The sequence below is a fragment of the Oryctolagus cuniculus genome, chromosome 8 (assembly GCF_964237555.1).
Source record: "Oryctolagus cuniculus chromosome 8, mOryCun1.1, whole genome shotgun sequence".
Classification (NCBI taxonomy): Eukaryota; Metazoa; Chordata; class Mammalia; order Lagomorpha; family Leporidae; genus Oryctolagus; species Oryctolagus cuniculus.
The window spans coordinates 1491698-1511653 of NC_091439.1; the positions used below are offsets into that span (position 1 = coordinate 1491698).

At 60.3% G+C, this 19956-nt stretch overlaps 1 protein-coding gene across 2 annotated transcripts in view; it reads left to right on the top strand.

Annotated features, from left to right (window-relative positions):
• GFRA2 (GDNF family receptor alpha 2) overlaps positions 1-19956 on the top strand; it is a 68282-nt gene that overhangs the window by 19953 nt on the left and 28373 nt on the right. For both annotated transcript variants that reach the window (XM_070047336.1, XM_070047337.1), the window contains exon 4: positions 5640-5994. In XM_070047336.1, the coding sequence (XP_069903437.1) occupies positions 5640-5994 (355 nt within the window). The remainder of the gene's footprint in view (positions 1-5639; positions 5995-19956) is intronic.

A 19956-nucleotide genomic window follows, 5' to 3' on the forward strand; every position in this document is an offset into this window, starting at 1 on the left:
GAACAATCCAGAACTGGTGGAGATGTTATCAGAGGGGAAGAATACAGGTCGGCGTGGAATCGTTTAAAAAGTGAGTCCCACTCAGAGTAAAAGCCTCGAGAATGTAGAGATTTAAAGGGAAAAAAAGAATTCAGTATTTCTGTTAGTGGAGGTGGCACTGGGGTGCCTGAAGTTTGGTTCTAGAAATGTCAAACAGACATTTACGTTTTGTTTCAAATGTATTCACTCTGGACAGAGAGCGAGCAGCCGAGTGCGCCCGTCCGCTGGTTCACTCTCCAGATGCCAGGGCTGGGCTGGGGCTAAAGCTCAGTCCAGGTCTCCCGAGGGGGCGGCAGGGACCCAGCGGGCTGAGCCGTCCCCCCTGCCTGTCTGCACTGGCAGGAGCTGGAGCTGGACATTGCAGTCGGGTGCAGGCTGTGTCCCCCGCTCTGCAGCAGGCTGCGCCCCCACACCCGGCTCTCACCCAGGGAGGGGACCGGGAGGAGAAACTGAAGCCAGGGGTGTCCCCGGGGCTGGGGCTGGGAGCACGACTTCCCCAGGGCTTTGGATGGCGCCAAGAGCCGGTTAATCCAGCGCCTCTGCTCTGGGCAGCTGTTTTGCATTTCTTCCTTGGCCCATCAAGGCTGGGAGAGGCACACACGGGGCCCGGAGCTGCAAGCGTGGGCTGGGGCCAGGCGCCAGGCCTGGGATGCCTTTCCAGTTCTTGCGTCTTCTCAGGTCTTGGGTGGTCCCAGCTCCCAGTGCTGGGGTGGGGTGGGGTGGGGTGGGGTTCGGGCAGGGGCGGGGAGGGCGCCTTTGCAGATTTAAGCCCTCGGGGCTGTGCCGGGATGGGGGTGGGAGGGAGGACTTATCTCCACCAGCTCTGACCCGTCTCTCTGATGATGGAATCCAGAGTGGGCGCCACCCAACTGGAGAGGTGCCCAGCCGGGGAGGGAGTCCTCTTGTGCCCCCCATCTTCCCCATAAGCAGGCGGTTTGCAATGGCTCTTGCCACCTTTCTGGAGTTTTTTCTTTTCTAGAAAGTGGACCAAGTTTGGGCACAGCGGGGTGTGCCTTTCCCACACCCTAGCCAGAGCCTTCGCTGTCCAGGCTCCAAATGGAAGCGGCTGAGGCTATATTTACCTACCGCCGTGGCCTCGCAGGAGCCTACTCCCAGCAGGGAGGTGGCACCTGCTGGGAGCTGCTCGAATTAGCTGCGGTGCCCCTAGCCCTCCTCTCCGCCACATCCCTGTGCTTCAGTCCCAGGCTGCTCTGCAGGTCACCCCTGCCCCCCACCGCTGGGCCTGGAGAGCCCCTCCCACAGGGGCGGGGCTTCCGCGTAGCAGGCATCCTTGGGTCCCTGACAGCAGTGCAGGGGTGGGGTGGGCTGCTGCATGGGAGGCCCAGGCACTGGCTTCCCAACCCCCTCTCTGCGTCCACCTCCCGGCGTGGCCAGCGAATGGCTTTCGGTGGCCTCGCAGCCTTTGCTCCTGCTGTGCTCCTCTCCCTCTGCTGCCCCCTGGAGGTGTGGTCAGGGGCTGCCATGGCTTCCCTGTCCACCCAGCTCTGGCCAGGTCGCTGGCCTCTCTGCACCCTGATTTCTCAGAGCAGGGCCCCACTGTCCAGGAAGTGGCTGGCCCTGAGTAAAGACAGGACCTCCCTGATTAGGAAGACAAACCTCGATTCCCTTTCTGTCGTAATTTCTCCCAGGTTCCCCCTTTAAAAGACTTAATTAAAAATTATTTACTTATCAGAACCACAGAGAGAGAGAGAGAGAGAGAGAGAGAGAGAGAGAGAGGTCTTCCACCCACTGGTTCACTCCCCGAATGCCTTCAACAGCCAGGGCCGGGCCAGACTGCAGTCGGGAGCCAGGAGCTTCATCTGGGTTTCCCATGTGGATGGCAGGGGACAAACGCTTGGGCCATCCTCCACTGCTTTCCCAGGCCATCAGCAAGGAGCTGAATTGGAAGTGGAGCAGCCGGGACTTGAACCGGTGCCATATGGGATGTCATTGTCGAAGGCCACGGCTTCATCCGTTGCACCACAATGCTAGTTCTGAGACCTAATTTTTAAAAAGCGTTTTGGCCCCCAGCAAAACCGAGAGGAAAGCCAAGTTTCCAGATAGCCCCTGCTCCTCCATATGCACAGATCCCCCCACGGTGGGCGCTCGGTCGGCTCCCCCACGAGAGCCGTGTGACAAACGATGCCCTTGGGTGGACACCTCGTCCCCCAAGGTCCGTGGCTGCCATCGGAGCTCACTCGTACTATTGTGCGTTCTGTGGCTGTGGACAAATGGACCACGATATGGACCCACCAGTGCAGGGTCAGACAGACTGCCTTGGGCGTCCTGTGCTCCGCCCAGGCCTCCCTCTCGCCTCCTCCTAACAGCCCCTGGTCCTCTCCCTATCTCTGCCATTACACTTCCCTGGTGTCACATGGTTGGGCTTATGCTGCGTCACGAATATGCCCCCCCCATCCAGCCCCGGATTCCAACTTCCTGCAAAATGCAGACCCTGGGAGGCACCCATGGGTGCCACCACCCACCCATGTGGGGCACGTGCATTGAGTTCTGAGCTCCCAGCCTAGTCTTGGCTGTTGCAGGCACTGGGGAGTGGATCAGCTCATGGGAGCTCTCTGTTTATCTTCCTCTTAGATACATAATACACATACTTATGTAGCGCCTGTCTGTTAGTGCGCACACTTGGCGGAGTGCACACATCAGTGAGACCCAAAGCCCCTCCCTCCGAGGAGCTTCTGTTTGATCAGAACAAACAAGTCGAACTGTGGCAGCTGACCGGGCGTGCCGGGAGGGAATAGAGCTGAGTAGGGGACAGGTGGAGTGTCAGGGTTGTGACCGTGTGCAGAGGGGGTCAGAAAGGGCTCAGGCATAAGGTAACATTTCTGCAGAGGCCCGAATGGAAGTTAGAGAAGTTGCCAGGACTTTCCGTGTGGTCATGGCATTGAGGGACAGCCTTCCCGGCCAAGGGAACAGCACATGCCAAGGCCCTGAGGCCAGCCCAAGGTAGCTCAAATATTATCCCAGCCACATGCAGAGCAAACAGTTACAAATGGGCTATTTTACATTCATTTTTTATTTTTATTTTTGACAGGCAGAGTGGACAGTGAGAGAGACAGAGAGAAAGGTCTTCCTTTTGCCGTTGGTTCACTCTCCATCACGCTGATCCGAAGCCAGGAGCCAGGTGCTTTTCCTGGTCTCCCATGGGGTGCAGGGCCCAAGCACTTGGGCCATCCTCCACTGCACTCCCTGGCCACAGCAGAGAGCTGGCCTGGAAGAGGGGCAACCGGGACAGAATCCGGCGCCCCGACCGGGACTAGAACACCGTGTGCTGGCGCCGCTAGGCGGAGGATTAGCCTAGTGAGCTGCGGCGCTGGCACAAATGGGCTATTTTACATTCATTTTTTTTCTTATTAAATTGTGCAGCTCCGGTGTGCGTTTCACAATCTCGTGTGCACATTTGAGATTTGCTGTCACGCTTTAAGTGCAGTGGCTGGGTGGGGGGCTGGAGTTTGCCTTGGGGAATGGCACGCACACAGGTGTGCAGGGCAAGCTACGGCAGCTGGGTGAGGTGGGGGGGCTTTGGGGCCCAGGTTCACCCCCGCTTATTGTCATGAGGTGAGAGTCGGGGCACAGGGCAGCGCAGGGAGACTGGGCAGGGGGCTCCTACCGGGTGTTCTGGATTCAGGTAGTAGCTGTGATGGTAGTCTCGTCAGAAGTGGTTGGGCAGACACATAAATGCATTTTTGTGCTTCAGAGACGCATGCGTACTCACACACACACAGAGATGAAGAGAGAGATCCCCCCAATCTGCTGGTTCACCCCCCCAAATGCCCACAATGGCCAGGACTGGACTGGGAATGTAACCCAGGTCTCCCACGGGGGTGGCAGAAACCCAACGACTTGAGCCGTCACTGCTGCCTCCCAGGGCTTGCCTTAGCAGGAAGCTGGAGTCAGGAGCCAGAGCCGGGAATTGAAACCCGGCACTCGGCTGTGGGGCACGGGCATCTCAGCCACTGACTTCACTGCCGGGCTAGCCACCTGCCCTGGCTCTGGTGTGCTTGGAGGTAGAATTGCGCGGTGTGTGAGGGCGACAGGCATCAAGGCTTGAGCCCCGGGAGGGGCCGGCAGGGTCAGGGGGACAGTCGGAGTCGGGGGCAGACTTTAGGGGGGAATCGGGTTTGGCTTCAGATCCGTGAAGTTGGAGATGAGTGTCAGGCTCTCGGGTTGAGTTTTTGCGTGGGCCGTTGGACAGCTGAGTCTGGGGTCCCGGATAGAGGTCTGGGCTGGGGATATAACTCTGGGAGTCAATAGCTTATTGGCCATGTTCAAGGCCACAGGATGAGATGCCAGCCCCATGGAGCAGGTGCAGAGAGAGAAGAGGGGACTGAGCCCTGGGAGTTGAAGGTGGCACTCACAGAGCAGGGGTGCTCAGAGGCGGCAGGGAGACAGGCAGAGTGTGAAGACTGGGGAGGAAGGGGTTCAGGTGGGCAGGGTGACCCCTACACCCAGGGCTGTGCCAGGCTAGGAAGGGGAGGCCCTGGGGGTCCTGACCAGTGACGAGAGGGGTGGGGGCAAGCCCCAGCATGACATGAGTCCATGAGAGCACAGGAGGACCGCAGAGCACGCGGGTGTAGACGACTCACTGATGGGGCTTTGCTTGAAAGGGGAGCAGAGAAGTGGGGGGCGTCAGGAGGGGGCTCACGGGTGCGAGGAGGCGTTTAGCTGGTTGCAGGCGGGCAGTGTAAAAGCTGATGGGGAGGGTGGGGGCCGGGCAGAGCAGAATTGCTGTGTGTGCCGGAGAGGACGTGGGCCCTGTCCGTGCCTGTAACGACCCCAGGTGGACAGCGCTAGGCAGGGCGGCTTCAGCCACTTGCTGCAGGTCACAGGGCCGGGGCCGAGGGCTGATGGGAACAGCCAGTCTCAGCCATGGAGCTTTCCTGGTTGGAGTCCCAGCTCTCCCCAGAGGGGTGGGGCCTCCCCCCCTTCCTCCTCCCTCCTCCCCCTCAGTAGCCCCACCCCCACCCCCAGGCCCTGTGATCCTAAATGAGGCCCAGGCCGTGCACACCGGATTGACTGCCTCTTAGGCTTGTGCTAAGTGTGAAACAAGACTTGGGGGTAAAAGTCGTCATCGTCAGCTTGTGATGTGGGCGGCTTACCTGGTGCCAGACGCTGTCCGTTTCCACTGCCTCGGATCTTCACCGCAGCCTTTAGACGCGGGTCCTGTGACGCCATCCCCATTTCACAGACCAGGAGACTGAGGCGGAGAGCGGGCACTCACAAACATGTCGGTCTCAGGCAGCTCCGCCGTCCCACTGCAGGCCTCTGACTCTCTCTCTTTTTAAAATGGTTTATTTATTTGAGAGGCAGAGTTACAGAAAGAGAGAGGGAGAGAGATCTCGCATCGACTGGTTCACTCCCCAAATGACCGGGGCTGAGCCAGGCTGAAGCCAGGCGCCAGGAGCTTCCTCTCCATCTCCCACGCAGGTGCAGGGGCCCAAGCATTGGGGCCGTCTTCCTCTGCTTTCCCAGGCGCATTAGCTGGGTGGGAAGTGGAGCAGCCGGGACTCGGACCAGCACTCACATGGCGTGGCAGGCGGCGGCCGAACCCTGACCGCTCTCTCTTCTTCCTCCTCCCCGTGCAGGGACAGGGGCAGACCCGGCGGTCAGCGCCAAGAGCAACCAGTGCCTGGACGCGGCCAAGGCCTGCAACCTGAACGACAACTGCAAGAAGCTGCGCTCCTCCTACATCTCCATCTGCAACCGGGAGATCTCGCCCACAGAGCGCTGCAGCCGGCGCAAGTGCCACAAGGCCCTGCGCCAGTTCTTCGACCGCGTGCCCAGCGAGTACACCTACCGCATGCTCTTCTGCTCCTGCCAAGACCAGGCGTGCGCCGAGCGCCGCCGCCAGACCATCCTGCCCAGCTGCTCCTACGAGGACAAGGAGAAGCCCAACTGCCTGGACCTGCGCGCCCTGTGCCGCACTGACCACCTGTGCCGGTAGGGGGCGCTGTTCCGCGTTGCGAGGCCGTGCTGTCCCTTCTTCCCATGCCCTGGGGGGGCCACTGATGGTGACCCTGAGTCATGCTGCCTGGGACTGGGGCTCAGTGATCGGTGACACTGTCACTCGTTCGTTTCGTTGCATCCATCCGCTTGGTTGTCCAATTCGGGCTTCTTGTTTCGTGCAGAGCACTGTGGGGGAAGCCAGGGTGAGCCACGGAGCTTATTGTGTGTAATGAGAGCCCTAGAGTCTGGGAAGAAGGCACCTTTGGGGCGTGTGTTTGGCTCAGTGCTTAAGAGGGCCCTCCCGCCATTTGGGGGAGCCTGGGTTCAAGTCCTGGCTCCAGCTTCCTGAGTGGTGGCAGGTGATGGTACACGTGCTTGGGTCCCTGGCACCCGTGTGATAGACCTGGGTGGACTTCCTGGCTTCTGGGCACTTGAGGAGTGAGCAAGGGGATGGGACATCTCTCTCTGTCTCTCTCTCTCTTTCTCCCTCGGGAGTTCAGGGGCAAGGCTGCCGTAGGTGTGGGTGTCTATAGATTGCCTGCTGTCTTCTAGACACTCTCCAAGGCTTCCTGTCACACTGGTCCCTGCAGGGTGGCTGCAGGCAGGCACTCCCATCCATGCGATAAGCCAGACAAGAAGACAGAGTGGCTCTCCTGAGGTCACACAGCCCTGGACTCTCCGGAGCCGGGGCTGCAATTTGCACACTCCCCTGACACCATGGCTGTGGCCAGGGGTGGGGAAGAGTGCCTTGGTTTCTTTGGAGAGTCCAGTACTTCCCCCACCGCCCAGCTCCGCCTCCGGGACCAACACCCATTTCTGTTGTGTGTCTCTCTGTCCGCCACACCTTGTCCAGCACTGAGAGCCCAGTGCACGGGGAGTCCTGCGTCAGTACAGCTTGAATGGATAACCGGGTGGTGACCGCCTCACTTCTGCCTTGAGTTCAGCTGTGGGCCACGGGGCCATTCGACGGAGGTGGTGTGGGACAGGCAGCGTGGGAGGTGCCACCGACCCCCAGGCAGTGTCTGGAGGTCATTTGTCCCTCGTGGATCTGGGGCTCAGTAATGAGGCTGCAGAGGCCTGGGCAGCTCCTGGCTGAGCGGAGCCACGGCCGAGGCACCAGGTGGCGTAGGGAGGGCTGGGGGAGCCCGGGAGGGCGCCTGGCTGGGGGCTGCCTGGGGTTTGGGTGGTAAGGGCAGCTGTTGGTGTGACAGCGAGGGCGGTGTGGGGAGGGCGACAGGGAGGTCGGCCAGCAGAGAGAGAGCGAGTGACCAGGAACCACAGGGAAGGGGCCTCAGCCCAAAGGGTGTGCGTGCAGGCGGAAGCTGGGTTGCCTCGGGCTCAGGCCTGGCCTTGAATGCCAACCAAAGTCTTGGAGGGAACGAGGGCCAGGGACAGCGCCTGCAGAGCGCCGTGGGCTGGGGCAGGGGTTCTTTTTAACACGGGAGAGCAGGGGCCGCGTTGCAGCCTGAAGGGGAGGCACTGCCTGGGGTGTTTGAAGTGGGGACCGACCCCAGAGCGAGCTGCAGCACTCAGGAGACGTGTGTGGAAAAAGAAGAGTTTTCTCTTTAGCATCCTTAAAAAAGTGCACCTTATCACTTACACAAGCTGGACGGGTGGTTTAAAGTAAAACAGTGCCCCCAGCGATCAGACGGTCAGGAGGAGACGCTCTGATCCTGGGGCAGGTGCTTGACCCTGACCTTGACCTTGTCCTCTGAGCTCCCTGGTTGCTGGGGTAGAGGGGAAGCTTGCTGGGCCATGTGCATCCCAAAACACGGTGGGAGGGGGCATGCTAATGCTGAAATTCTCCCCCTGTTAGAACCGCCAGCACACCCTCGGTGCTACTTCACACTGAGTGACAGGGCGCATGACGACCTGGCCGTGAAGCCAGAGTCCCAGCCCAGGAGCCTGTGCCTGCGTGGGCCGGTGTCCCGACTGAGCCGGAGCCCGGGAGCCTGCCACTCAGCTGTCTGAGGACGGAGCATGCGGGGCTGGGTTGACGCCAGCCTCCTCCCTGCACACACCTGCGTGTACTGTTTTTCCACTCGTGCTACAAAGCCGTGCAAGGCCCTCACCAGGAGCCAAGCAGGCGTCAGCATCAAGCTCTTGGGTTTCCCAGGTTCTAGAATGCAGTGCCAAAGAAGCCCTATTCTTTTTTAAATGAAAACGCATTATTTAAAATATTTTAAAACTTGGAGAGACGGTGTGAGACAGACAGGCACATGTGCACACACACAGACACACACACAGACGGCCCCTGACTGCTGGTTGACTTCCCGAATGTCCACAGAGGTCAGAACTCAGTCCGGGTCCCCCTCGTGGGTGGCGGGAACCCAGTCACGTGAGCCAGCACCACCTCCTCCCAGCATGCACGTCGGCGAGGGGCTGGAGTCAGGAGCCAGGGGCAGGAATCCCACCCAGCACTCGGGATGTGAGGTGCTCAACTGCTAGACCAGATGCCCACCCTCCTTTTTCCTTTTTGTTGTTTCCAATTGCCACGTAATAACTTTACATATGTATGGGGTGTGGTGTGTGGCCTTTTAATCTGTGTCTAAATCGTGTAGTGATCAGGGTAATTAGCATATCCATCATCTCAGACATTTATCTGTCTTCGTGTTGGGACTGTTCAGAATCTTCTCTCTGAGCTGTTTGGAAACGCGCGGGTAACCGTCAGCCATAGTTGTCTGTCCTCTGTGCGGTGGGGCGTCGGAAGTGGCCGCTCCTAGCCAGCGGCACCCCTGCTCGCCCCCGCCGTTCCCTGACGTCCCCTCCGCCCCCCCCCCCCCCCCAGTGCTGTTCCATTCTCTGCTTCTGTGAGGTCAGCGCTTCGGCTCCCGCCCACGCGGGAGAACACGCAGCCCGCATGTCCCCCCCCCCCCCCCCCCACCGTGCTGCCTTACTTACGAAACATCGAGTCCTCCGGCGCCAGCCAGGTTGCTGCGGGTGACCGGATGTTACTCTTGTTTCCGGCTGGCTAATACTCCACCGCGTGTGGCTAGATCACGCTGTGTCCGTTCACGCATCGGCGGGCACCCGGTGGATCCCGCGTCTGCAGCTGTGCGTAGCCTGCAGTGACGCGGGAGTGTGGGTGTCTCTGACCTGCCAAGTCCTTAGCTGTGTGTTCCCAGAGGTGGGAGTGCTGGATGGTGTGGCTTTCTGAGGCGCCTCTGTACTGTTCTCCACCGTGGCCGCCAACAGCGCCTTTCTGCGCGCCCTCGCTAGCATTTGCCATTTCTTGTCTTTTTCTGCTTGCAGGCAGCTGAAGGCTCCTTGTGCTTTTCATTTGCCTTCTCCCCATTGGTGGCTGTGTTATTGCAACCTCTGCTCATTGTAGATCACCCGTCTCAGGGATTTGCTGCAGCGACAGAACTCGGGGCCTGGGCGCGTCCGGCCTTGGGGGGCTGTGGGCTGTCTAAGGCCCGTGAAAGCCCCCTGGTCTGGTCCTGCCAAGGCAGCCGAAGGCGGGACTCACCAAAGCCCATCAGTGTGTAGCAGGCTCATTTTTCAGTGGCTGATTCTGCATGGCCCCGGCAAGTGATGCTCTCCTGCCCCTGGACTCGGACATAGGGGAAGCCACAGACAGGCAACTCGGGTGATGCACTTGGCGAGGGAGAGCCACAGAGCGTGCTGATTTACCAAGACTGCGTAAGGGGAGGGCTGAGACGAGGGATCCTGGGAGCTGAGGGGTGACAGGCTCTGAGAGGCATGGAGCCCAGCTTCGGGCGATGGATGTGGGCCCCTGGGCCGTGCTGTGTGTATTTGGTTGAATTAAATGGTTGGGGAGGCCTGGGTAGGAAGTTGCGGTTGCCCCATGGTGTGGCTGCCTGAGCCACCAGTGCGCTCCTCCATCTCTGCCCAGCGTGCACGTTGGAAGTAGGCAGGCTTTGGGGCTAGCGGTGGAGCGGCTGCATAACCTGCCACGTGCCTCGTCAGAGTGCTGGGGTTCGGCGCCTGGCTCTGGCTGCTGACTCCAGCTTCCTGCTATTGGAGGGCAGCGGTGACGGCTCCGGTCATTGGTTCCTACAACGCAGGTCGGGGAGCCTGGGTGGGGTCCCCAGCTCCCGGCTCTAGCACTTTGTGGGCATCTGGGGACTGCACCAGCAGACGGGCGCTCCATCTGTCTGTCTGTCTGTGTGTCTCTTGAAGCAGTGAAAAAGATACTGCAAGTGTGGCCCTGGAGGACGTGGGAAGGGATGAGGGTGGGACCTGGCTTTTTGATGAGTGTGGCTGGGGCGGTGGAGGACGTCACAGCGTGGCCAAGGGGACTTCGGGGGATTTTGTCTGTGACTCAGAGCTGTGGTGTGGGGGCAGCAGAGCGGAAGCAGGTGGTGGGTGGACGTGGCCACAAAGCCTCTCTAGGCTCTGCCCGTGTTCTCTGGGGTGCTCCCTGCTGGGCTGTCGGCTCCTTCCCTGCTCAGCACTGGCGTCTCCGGGGACCTCTTGGGTCCTGTGTGTGTGCGATAGGGCGGGTCTGATCCATCCAGCGGGTCTCCAGGGCGCTGTCTCCCTCCGCCCTGCCCCCTCACCAGGGGCTGTGCTGCTGGGGAGTGGAGCGCTCCCTGTGAGAGGAAATGACCTGCCGAGCCCCACCCCGGTGGGGGCGTGCGGCGGGGGCCTGCGAGGGTGCAGGGGAGGCCTGGGAGGAGCCGAGCTGTCAGTTTCCCTCCCGGGCGACTTTGAGCTGCGGCCCCCGTGTCTCCTGCTCAGCAGTGCCCAGCGCCCAGCACAGCTCACGCGGCCCTGTGGTCGCCTCCGCGAAGCTGGGCTCACCCTTCCTCTCCGGGCTGCTGTAATGAATGAAAGTGACTTTGATTTAGGAACTCCTGCCTGGGATTCGTGACTCTTTGGAAACGAGGCCCTTGTCCCCAGGCGTCTCCTGGTGCCTTCCCCATGCTCCCTGCCTGACTTGGGTGGGCTCTCGCCTGACCCGACCCTGGGCCTTCGTATCTCGGTCCAGGATCCTTAGGGACGGCCCGGCCAGAGCCCGTCTGACTAGGCACTGCGTTCCAGCAAGGCTGCTGGTGTCCCGGGGCACAGCCTAGCGGCAGGCCCCATACATCTCCCGGGTGACATCCGTCGGACTGGCCGTGCTGTCGTAGTTAACGTCGCCTGAGAGTCCTCTTGGGCTGGAGGAGCCTGCGCGCTGGGCCTTGCTTCAAGATGCTCCCACCATCTCTGGACCAGGAGCAGGTTAGGGTCTGGGGGCCCAGGGCTGCTTATTCTGCCCTGGGCTTGGACGTCGCACCCTGGGAACCCAAGCTCTGTGCTCTGCCTTTGGTTGGTCCCAGGGACCTCTCAGGGCTCGCCTGGGGCCTGGGAGAGATCGGGGAGGGGGGTGGGGGCTGGGAGGGTGTTTCCTTTGTCATCACCAGACGTGCATCTCAGAGAGCCCCAGAGTGCCTGGGAAGGAGCCTGTGGAATTGGGCTGGGTTCTCTCCAGCCTCTCCTGACACCACCATCTATATATATTTTTTTAAAACCAGCTTACAGTCATTGGCGAACAGGGTCTCAGTGTGTGTGGGTGGGTGGGTGGCTGAGGGCTTCTGGGGAGGGGGATTCTGTTGTCACCAGGGCCCCTTGCAAGCCTCGTTGGGAAGGGAGGGCTCTCTGACACGCCCCTTTCTCTTCACCTGCCAGGAGGCTGTAATAGCTCCACATGGGCTCCGTGCCATCTCCTGGGCTGTAATTTAACCTCGGGGTGCTGACGACGATGGCTAGGAATGGAAGCCAAGCCCAAAGCTGCCCACCCTGGCAGCCTGGGCCCCCTCGTTGTCCAAGAGGGAGAGGCCTGCTGGGGGGACACTGGAGGCCGGGCTGCCCTCTGTGGAGGCCATCTGGAGGGGGTGGGGAGGCCCCTCAGCTGGCTCAGCCTCTGGCCCAGGGTGGGCAGTGCACGTGGAGTTGTCTCCGTTTGGATGCTCGGCTTCTCGGGCTGTCCGGCAGGCAGCTTCATTCTGACTCTCCGAGAGCTGTTGGCTGATGCGTTTAGCAGATCCCCTCCAAATGACCGCAGATGATTATCCAGGGAGCCTGTGATACCCACCCCACCACGGGACTGTGAGCACCTTGGGCGTCTGTGCACCCCAGAGTTCATTTCTCAGACACTCGTGGTCATCATGAGCTCAGCAGAGGGTTCCTGGAGCTTCCCGAGCCTCCACCTTCTCTGGTGACCAGCTTGGATCCACTTTCCAATCTCCTTGCTCAGGAGTGACCAGATCGGGGATGGATTAGTGATGTCTGCCATGGGCACGAGAGGGGTGGAATAGAACCCCCTGCTGGAACCCAGCCGGCCATTTCTTGGGGCCAGTGCCCAATATGAGATGGCGGCACTGCAGGCGACGGTGTTACCCACACGCCACTGTGCGGGCCCTGTCTCTGTTCTTTATGTGGCTGTCACCACGTGGCTTTCCTTCATTTTTTCCCAGCAAGTTCCCTGATGTTTTCCTTACATCAGCGCCACGTTGATTTGTGCCTGCAACAAATCTGTCTGGTGTGCACACTCGGTGTGGAGCAGTGTGCCAAGGACAGGTGTCCCCTGGGTGCTCTGCTCCCTGGGTGCCTGTAGTCCCAAGAGGGGAGACAGACAGACGGCGGACACACAGCCGGCCTTAGTGTGCACGGGTTCCAGGTCAGGGTTCACCCTACAGCAGATTGAGAATATATGGAGGCAAATGAGCCCCGAGCATGGACAGACCACCCCTCCCCACTCCCTGTCTGTATTCCCAAACAGCGCACGGTGGAACCAGGCGTCAGATAGCGCTGACGTGCTGTTAGGTGTTGTAAGTAACCTAGAGACCATGTGGTGCTTGTGGGTGGCATCCAGCAGCTGTCCCAGCCACAGTCCCCCGGGGGTACTGAGGGACAGCCTAGCGACAGTGGCCGGGATGAGCAGGACGTAGGGACGGAGATTAATGGGGCAGCTGGCAGGGGCGGGGAGGTGGGGAGCTGGGGCTTGGCTGAGGACAAGTTCACCCAGGGCAATGGCGATGAGGCGAAGGATGCTGCAGATGAGACCGAGGGGCGGGGCGGGGCAGGTGCCTGTGGGAGGGGAGGAGTCAAGGGGCCTGGGTGCAGGGGGAGGGGCCAGGATGAGGTTGGGAGGTGGCAGGGCCCAGGTCCCACAGGGCTTGGGGTGGGGGACGTGGCAGGGAGTGCGGGGGGGGGGGAAGGTGGGGATGGGACAAGACCCTGGGAGAGGGTGTGTCACTGTGGGAGAATCTGCTCGTTGGGTCAGAGCTGGCGGCCACTCCTGCCAGGCTGGTGAGGAGTGGGCTGGCCCCTGCAGGCTGGGAGGCTGTGGAGGAAGGCTGGAGACAGAGGTGGCCCCTGTGACAGGGTTGAAGGAGGAGCCAGGCCTGTGCTGGCGAGGGGGACAGAGGAGGGAGGACTGGAGCCAGGTGGCCAGGTGCCTGCCCCTCAGACCCTTGTGTGTTGCCACAGGCTTCTGGTTTACCATGGAAGACAGTGACGTGTGCTGGGCAGGAGAGGGGTGCGAGCGGCTGGTGTTGTAGCAGGATCCCCGGGCGTGTGAGGAGAGCGGGGCTGCAGGCAGGGAGCCCACAGTAGGACAGGTGCAGGATGAGGCTGGGGCAGTGGCCCTCAGCGGCCGGTTCCTGGGGGCTTGTTGCATGGGCGCAGCGGAGGGAGGCGTTGAGGACGAGGTCCTGACCTGGTGGCCGGCTGGGTGACAATGCTGTCCACTGAGAAACTGGGGGAGGGAGAGGAGGAGGAGGAGGAGGAGGAGGAGGAGGAGGAGGCAGCAGTGGTCTGGGGTTGGGGGCGGGGGAGGCACTGCGTTTCAGCCCTGGTGTTTGAAAGCCTCTGGACCGTACCTGGAGACGGCAAAGGCAGGGTAGTGTCTGTGCGATTGGGGGTTGAGCAGGGAGGCAGGAGTCTGGGATGCAGACTACGGGATTCAGGGAGATGATGCGGCAGGGGCCGTGTGCTCAGCCGGGCGCTCGGCACGCGGTAACATCGGCTCCTTCAAAGAGTGCCTAAGCTCGTTCAGGCAGATGAGGCTCACCCGTGGGGAGCGTAGCTGCAAGCAGGAAGCCCTGTGTCCTTAAGTGGTGTCAGGATTAAGCTGCTTGCTGCGGGCCTGTGTGGTGCGGGGAGCAGGGAGCGTGCGGCCGGGAAGCCAGGGGCGGGGCGCTGTGGACGCAGGTTCCTGCAGCTGTGCTGGGGTCTGGGGTGGGGGGAGGCGGGCAGGCAGGACTGAGCAGAAGGAGGACTTGGTGTATGTGATGGGGTGGGTGGGGCGTGTGTGAGATGGGGAATATGACATGGCCCGGGGTGGGGGGTCTCTAGGGTCTTCCTGGCCTCCCTTAGGGTCCCCCACCTGCCAGTGCCCGACTCCAGTGGGCTCATGGTCCTCCCAACTTGCTGCTTTGTAAGGAGCGGGGTCCGGCGGGACCAGTCCTGGGTTAGGAGTCCTGGCCTGGTCAGCCCTCTGTACCTCAGCCTCTTGTGAGTCGAATATACTGGAACAGAAATTGCACGTGCACTTGACATTGGACAGGTGGTGTTTCTCGTTAGTATTCCTTAAACAGTGCGGCATAGAACTGTTCACGGTGTATTTTCATTGTGTTAGGTATTGTGGGTAGCCTGAGCGGATGTAAAGCATACGAGAGGAGGTGTGTAGCTTATCTGCAAATCTGTTTTTAAAATCTCTTCTCAGAGAGAGAGAGGGGGCAGGAAAGAGAGAGAGAGAGAGAGAGAGAGTTCTTCCATCTGCTTATTCACTTCCCAAATGCCCCTGACAGCCAGGGCTGGGCCGGGCCCAAGTTGGGAGGAGGAGTTCCGTCTGGGTCTCCCATGTGGGTGGGTGGCAGGGCCCCAGGGACTTGAGCCATCGCCTGGTGCCTCCCAGGGTGCGCCTTAGTGGGAAGCTGGAATTGGAAGTGCAGCTGGGACTTGAACCCTGGCCCTCCTCCAGGGTCACGTGTCCCAGCGGGGATATGAGACGCGAGCTTCCCATTCAGTGTCTTAAAACGCCCCCACGAGTGTCTGCCTCTCTCTGTCCGTCTGTCTTTTTTTGGTTATGTGCACATCGTGTGCCATCTCATTCAAGGGATTTGCGCAGCTCCAGGCTTTGATGTCTGTGCCCGTGGGGACCGGGGCGGGGGGGGGGGGCAGGCCGGCTGTGCTGCCTCTGCCAGAACCAGCCGAACGCTCTTGCTGGGGTTCGTGGGAGCTGCCCTTTCCTCCAGCGAGGGCCCCCTCCTCAGAGACCCCGAAGCAGAGGCTGGAGGTCCCTGCCCGCGGGGGATGAGGCTCTGGTGAGAACCTCCGTTTTGCCCCTTCCCGGGGGCACGAGGCCAGCATCCTGTCTGTGTCACCCCTTCCTGCCCTCTTGCCTCATCCTCTGTTCTCTCATCTTGCCTCTTTCTTCTTGCCTCTCTCTCTCTTTCCTTGTTCTCTAAATAAAATGCGCTTTCCTGTTTCGCTGGTTATACAAAGGACAGGAGCCCAGAAATAATCCTGGTGAGACAGAAGAGGCCTCCCTAAGAAAAGCAGGACTTGTCCCCACCCCCCCAGGCCCTGGGAAATAGGCCCTGGGGAGTGTTTTGGAGAACAGACGGTCCCCACTGTCTGCGCAGATGCCTGTTTTAACAAAGATTACGGGAACCATGTTTTTCCCTGAGTATCACGTTAGCGTTTCTCCGTCTTGTACACATGTTTCCTGGTTTGTGATGACAACCTGGTTTCTTTCTGGTTTTTTTTTTTTTTTTTAAGATTTTATTTATTTATTTGAGAGGTAGAGTTACAGTGAGTGGGAGAGACAGAGAGAGAGAGAGAGGGAGAGAGGTCTTCCTTCCGTTAGTTCACTCCTCAAATGGCTGGAAATGGCTGGAGCTGCGCCGATCCAAAGCCAGGAGCCAGGAGCTTCTTCTGGGTCTCCCATGCAGGTGCAGGGGTACAAGCAGTTGGGCCATCTTCTACTGCTTTCCCAGGCCAGAGAGCCGGATTGGAGAAGGAGCAGCTGGGACTAGAACCGGCGCCCATATGGGATGCCAGCGCTGCAGGTGGAAGATTAACGCACTGCGCCACGGCGCTGGCCCCAAAAACCTGGTTTCTAACTTTACGGGTTTTGTATGCCTGTGGGTGGCTTGGGCAGTGTGTCTTTGTACACTGTCCACTCACTCTAGTCACTTATTTTTTATTTTTTAAGATTTTATGTACTTGAAAGGCAGCGTAACAGAGAGAGAAGGAAAAGTTGAGATCTTCCATCTGCTAGTTCACTCCTCAGATGGCTGTGATGGCCGGGGCTGGGCCAGGCAGAAGCCAGGAGCCAGGAGCTTCCTCCGGGTCTCCCACATGGGTGCAGGGGCCCAAGCACACTTGGGCCAGCTTCCACTGCTTTCCCGGGTGCATTAGCAGGGAGCTGGATTAGAAGTGGAGCAGCTGGGACTTGAACTGATAGTCTGATACGGTGTTCAGGCATTCCAAAGCAGCTGCTTAACCTGCTGTGCCACGATGCTGGCCCCCAAAGTTTGTGAAATGCATGCATAGTTGTGGTGTGTTTTTTTGTTTGTTTGTTTTTTTTTTTTTTTGACAGGCAGAGTGGACAGTGAGAGAGAGAGACAGAGAGAAAGGTCTTCCTTTGCCATTGGTTCACCCTCCAGTGGCCGCCGCGGCCAGCGCTCTGCGACTGGCGCACCGCGCTGATCCGATGGCAGGAGCCAGGTACTTCTGGTCTCCCATGGGGTGCAGGCCCCAAGCACTTGGGCCATCCTCCACTGCACTCCCTGGCCACAGCAGAGAGCTGGCCTGGAAGAGGGGCAACTGGGACAGAATCCGGCGCCCCGACCGGGACTAGAACCCGGTATGCCAGCGCCGCAAGGCGGAGGATTAGCCTAGTGAGCCGCAGCGCCAGCGCATAGTTGTTTTTTATGCCATACGTTTGCCACCACCTTTTGGACGTCCCTTGTGGACTCTTCCCACTCAGATTTCCTAAGTGATTTGTTTCTCTGCGGGGTGGGGAGGGGTTCAGTCAAGCAAGCGAGGATTGTTGCCTGCTACTTGCCAGTCTCTGTAGCTGGAGCAAGGCTGGTTGGAGAGCCCCAAAAAGTCAGCAGGAGGAACCAGGGAGCTCGGAAGTCCTGGGGCTGTGCACTCCCCTCCCTGCTCTGATGGGCCCTGGGAGGGGAGCTCTCGCGTCTCAGCAGGTGCATGGGCTGGGCACACAGCTGGCCTCAGTCTCCTCCTGCCTCTGCCTGGTGCCCAGAAGCCCAGGGAAGGGGGAGGCAGCTTTGGCCACCTCTTCTCCTGCCCTCTGTGCCTTTGAGAGCCTTGGACCAGGGAGCAGGCCTCAGAGGGAGTCACTGTGGAAGCCCCTGCAGTGGGTGAGTGGGTGGGGAAGGGTGGGTACCTGTTCTGTGGGCTGTCTGTGCCCTGGACAGCCGTGCCCGCTGGCTGAAGCATCCCTCCAGGGTCCTTGTAGCTGTGCTCCAAGGAGAAGTGGCTTGGAGGAGTGTTCTTGGTGTCCAGATGTGCAGCGAGAGGGGCTGGCAGGGTGGGTGGGAGCCCTTGGCGTCTGTCTCTCGCATGCCTGTGTTATTCATGATGGGATGAAGGTGAACGGTTTGGGCAGGCGGCCGCTCTGCGGCCACCAGAGATCCGAGCAGAGCATCCTGGTGCCTGCAAGCGTGGCTGATGCAGCCCCCGAGGGTCCCCGAGTTCACTTTGGGCTGGGGTGGAGATCTTAATGATGAAGCAGCCTGAGCCCAGAGAGATTGAGTTATGGACCCCAGGTCACACAGCAGAGGAGTGGGAGGACCTGGCAGAGGGCCAACTGGACCACGAGTTGGAAGCTAGGGCTGCAGACTTGGGAGGGGTCACAGCTGTGAGCCTCCGTGTCCTTTAAGAGAGTGGGCAGAGTAGCCCATGCCCTGTGTACCCCTCTCTCCCAGCCCCGTGCTTGCCCAGAGATCTAAGTCGGTTTCTATTGGTAGCAAGGGAAGACAGCTGGGGGCTGGTGGGTGGATCACCCCAGGACTGCAGGGAATGCCTGGTGTGTGCGCGCACGTACACACACACACACACACACACATGCAGAGCCCCAGACTTTGGCTTTGGCTTGGAGCTGTGGCCACAAGGTCAGACCAGATGCATCTTGGGCTGGCCCGGAGCTGGCAGTGCATCAGTTGCTTCTGCTTCCTTCCCTTTCCTTTCTGCTCCCCCCTCCCCCACCCCCGGGGGGGTGGGCTTGTTCCGAGCCCTGCACGCCCACTAGAAGCCCGGCTGGCACCCTGGAGCCAGAGCAGGAACAGGCAGCGGCGTTGGAACCTATCAGTCCAGGACCCCGTTTTCTTCACCATGAAGGGCTGGGGCTGCCTTGTCCCTGGCCCCGCCCCTCTCTCCTCTTTGGATCAACCTTCCAGAGGTCGGTGGTGGCAGAAAGGAGGGGGGAGACTCAGAAATGCTGACCCCCTGCCTCGTGCGCAACCCCGCCCCCCCCCCCCATGCGCACCCCCGCCTTCTGCGGGAGCCCGGGGAGGAGGGGAGGGTGGGTGTGCTTCCTGGACCTCGGCGACGAAGTCGCAGCCAGGCAATCATCTCGATGCTTTCGCTGCGTTCTGCTGCTCCTGTAACTGCGCAGGGTCGGCTATTAACTGGTCATCAAGCCTCAGCTTCTAGCCCATCAATAGTCATAAAGTTGGAGAGATAAAAGCCATCAGTTTTCCATTATAGCTGCAAGCAATACAGTAGATAGCTATTTTCTGAACGCTGCAGATAGATGTCTTTTAACTAGATAGAGCAGGGTTTCCAGTGGCCCCTGCCTCGGCGCCCGGCAGCGCCGGGCCTGGGATAACCTGCCGGCTGGTTTCTCTCCCTCCACCTCCTCTCTTTTCAGGGTGGGCAGATCTTCCGGCTGAGGGTGCTGCTGGGCGAGGCATGGTGGGGGGAGACGGTGGCCTGGTGCAGCCTTGTCTGAGCACATTCTGCAGCCAAGTGCATGGCAATGTCCTCCGTGGCCTTCCTCTGCCTGATCTTGGGCTGGGTGCAGGGCGCGGGGAGCAGGGCGCAGGGAGCTGGGTGTGTGGGTGGTGGGGAGAGGACATGAGGATGGTCGGGCCCCCGTGCTGGGTCCGTGTGCAGCAGGGTCCTGGGTGCCTGGGGTGCGGAACGGCAGTGAGGATAGCTGTGCCTGATCTACAGTCTCTGGAAGCTGCTCCTGTACACGCAGCCCATTTGGAAATGGATTTTGCAATGAACCAGCCCCGGCTGCGAGCAGCCATCAGATAAGTCCTCATAATGAACCTTCCAAAGCCCTCGAGCCCAGGGCCCTCCTGACTCTGGTTCCAGAAGACTCTGGGGTTCGAGACTCCCCCTAGCCTGGGCCCCCGGGTCTGCAGCCACCTTTCCTGACACCCCCTCCTCTCCCAGGGCCACCTGAATGGGTCGCTCGCCACTGCTTCTGCCTCTGGGGTCTTGCCTCTGCCCGGGCAGCCCCCTGGCTCCCTGGGGAGGGCCCGTTGACCTTGGAAGACCCCCAGGCTGCCAGCAGTGTGGAGCCCTTGCCTCCTCCAGGAAGTGGTGGTCCCCGTGTCCCGCCGCCTCGTTCTGATCTGGCCCCGCCCGAGCTGTTCGGAGCATGCACTGTGGTTGTTCAGTGTGTCGCCCTCGCTCCACGAGGCTCTGGGGACAGTTCATGTTTCTTTCTTTTTTTTTATTTTTCTAAAATCGGCCACACGTTGCCCGCCCCCACCAGCCAGCCGGAAATGTGGTCCCAGTTCTCGGAGCTGTCCTTGGATGAGGCCTGCGGGGCTGTGGCCAGCGTCGCTCTGACGGAGCTGCTCCTGCCGCCTTGCCCGGGGCTCCCTGGTGGGCATCGAGTCTCTCCCTGGGCACCCTGCCCTGGGAGGACCCATCAGCCCCTGTGGTATGAATTCCAACCATTCCAGAACTGCTCAGGGAGGCCCCTCCCTCTGTCCACCCAGAACCCCCCCCCCCCCC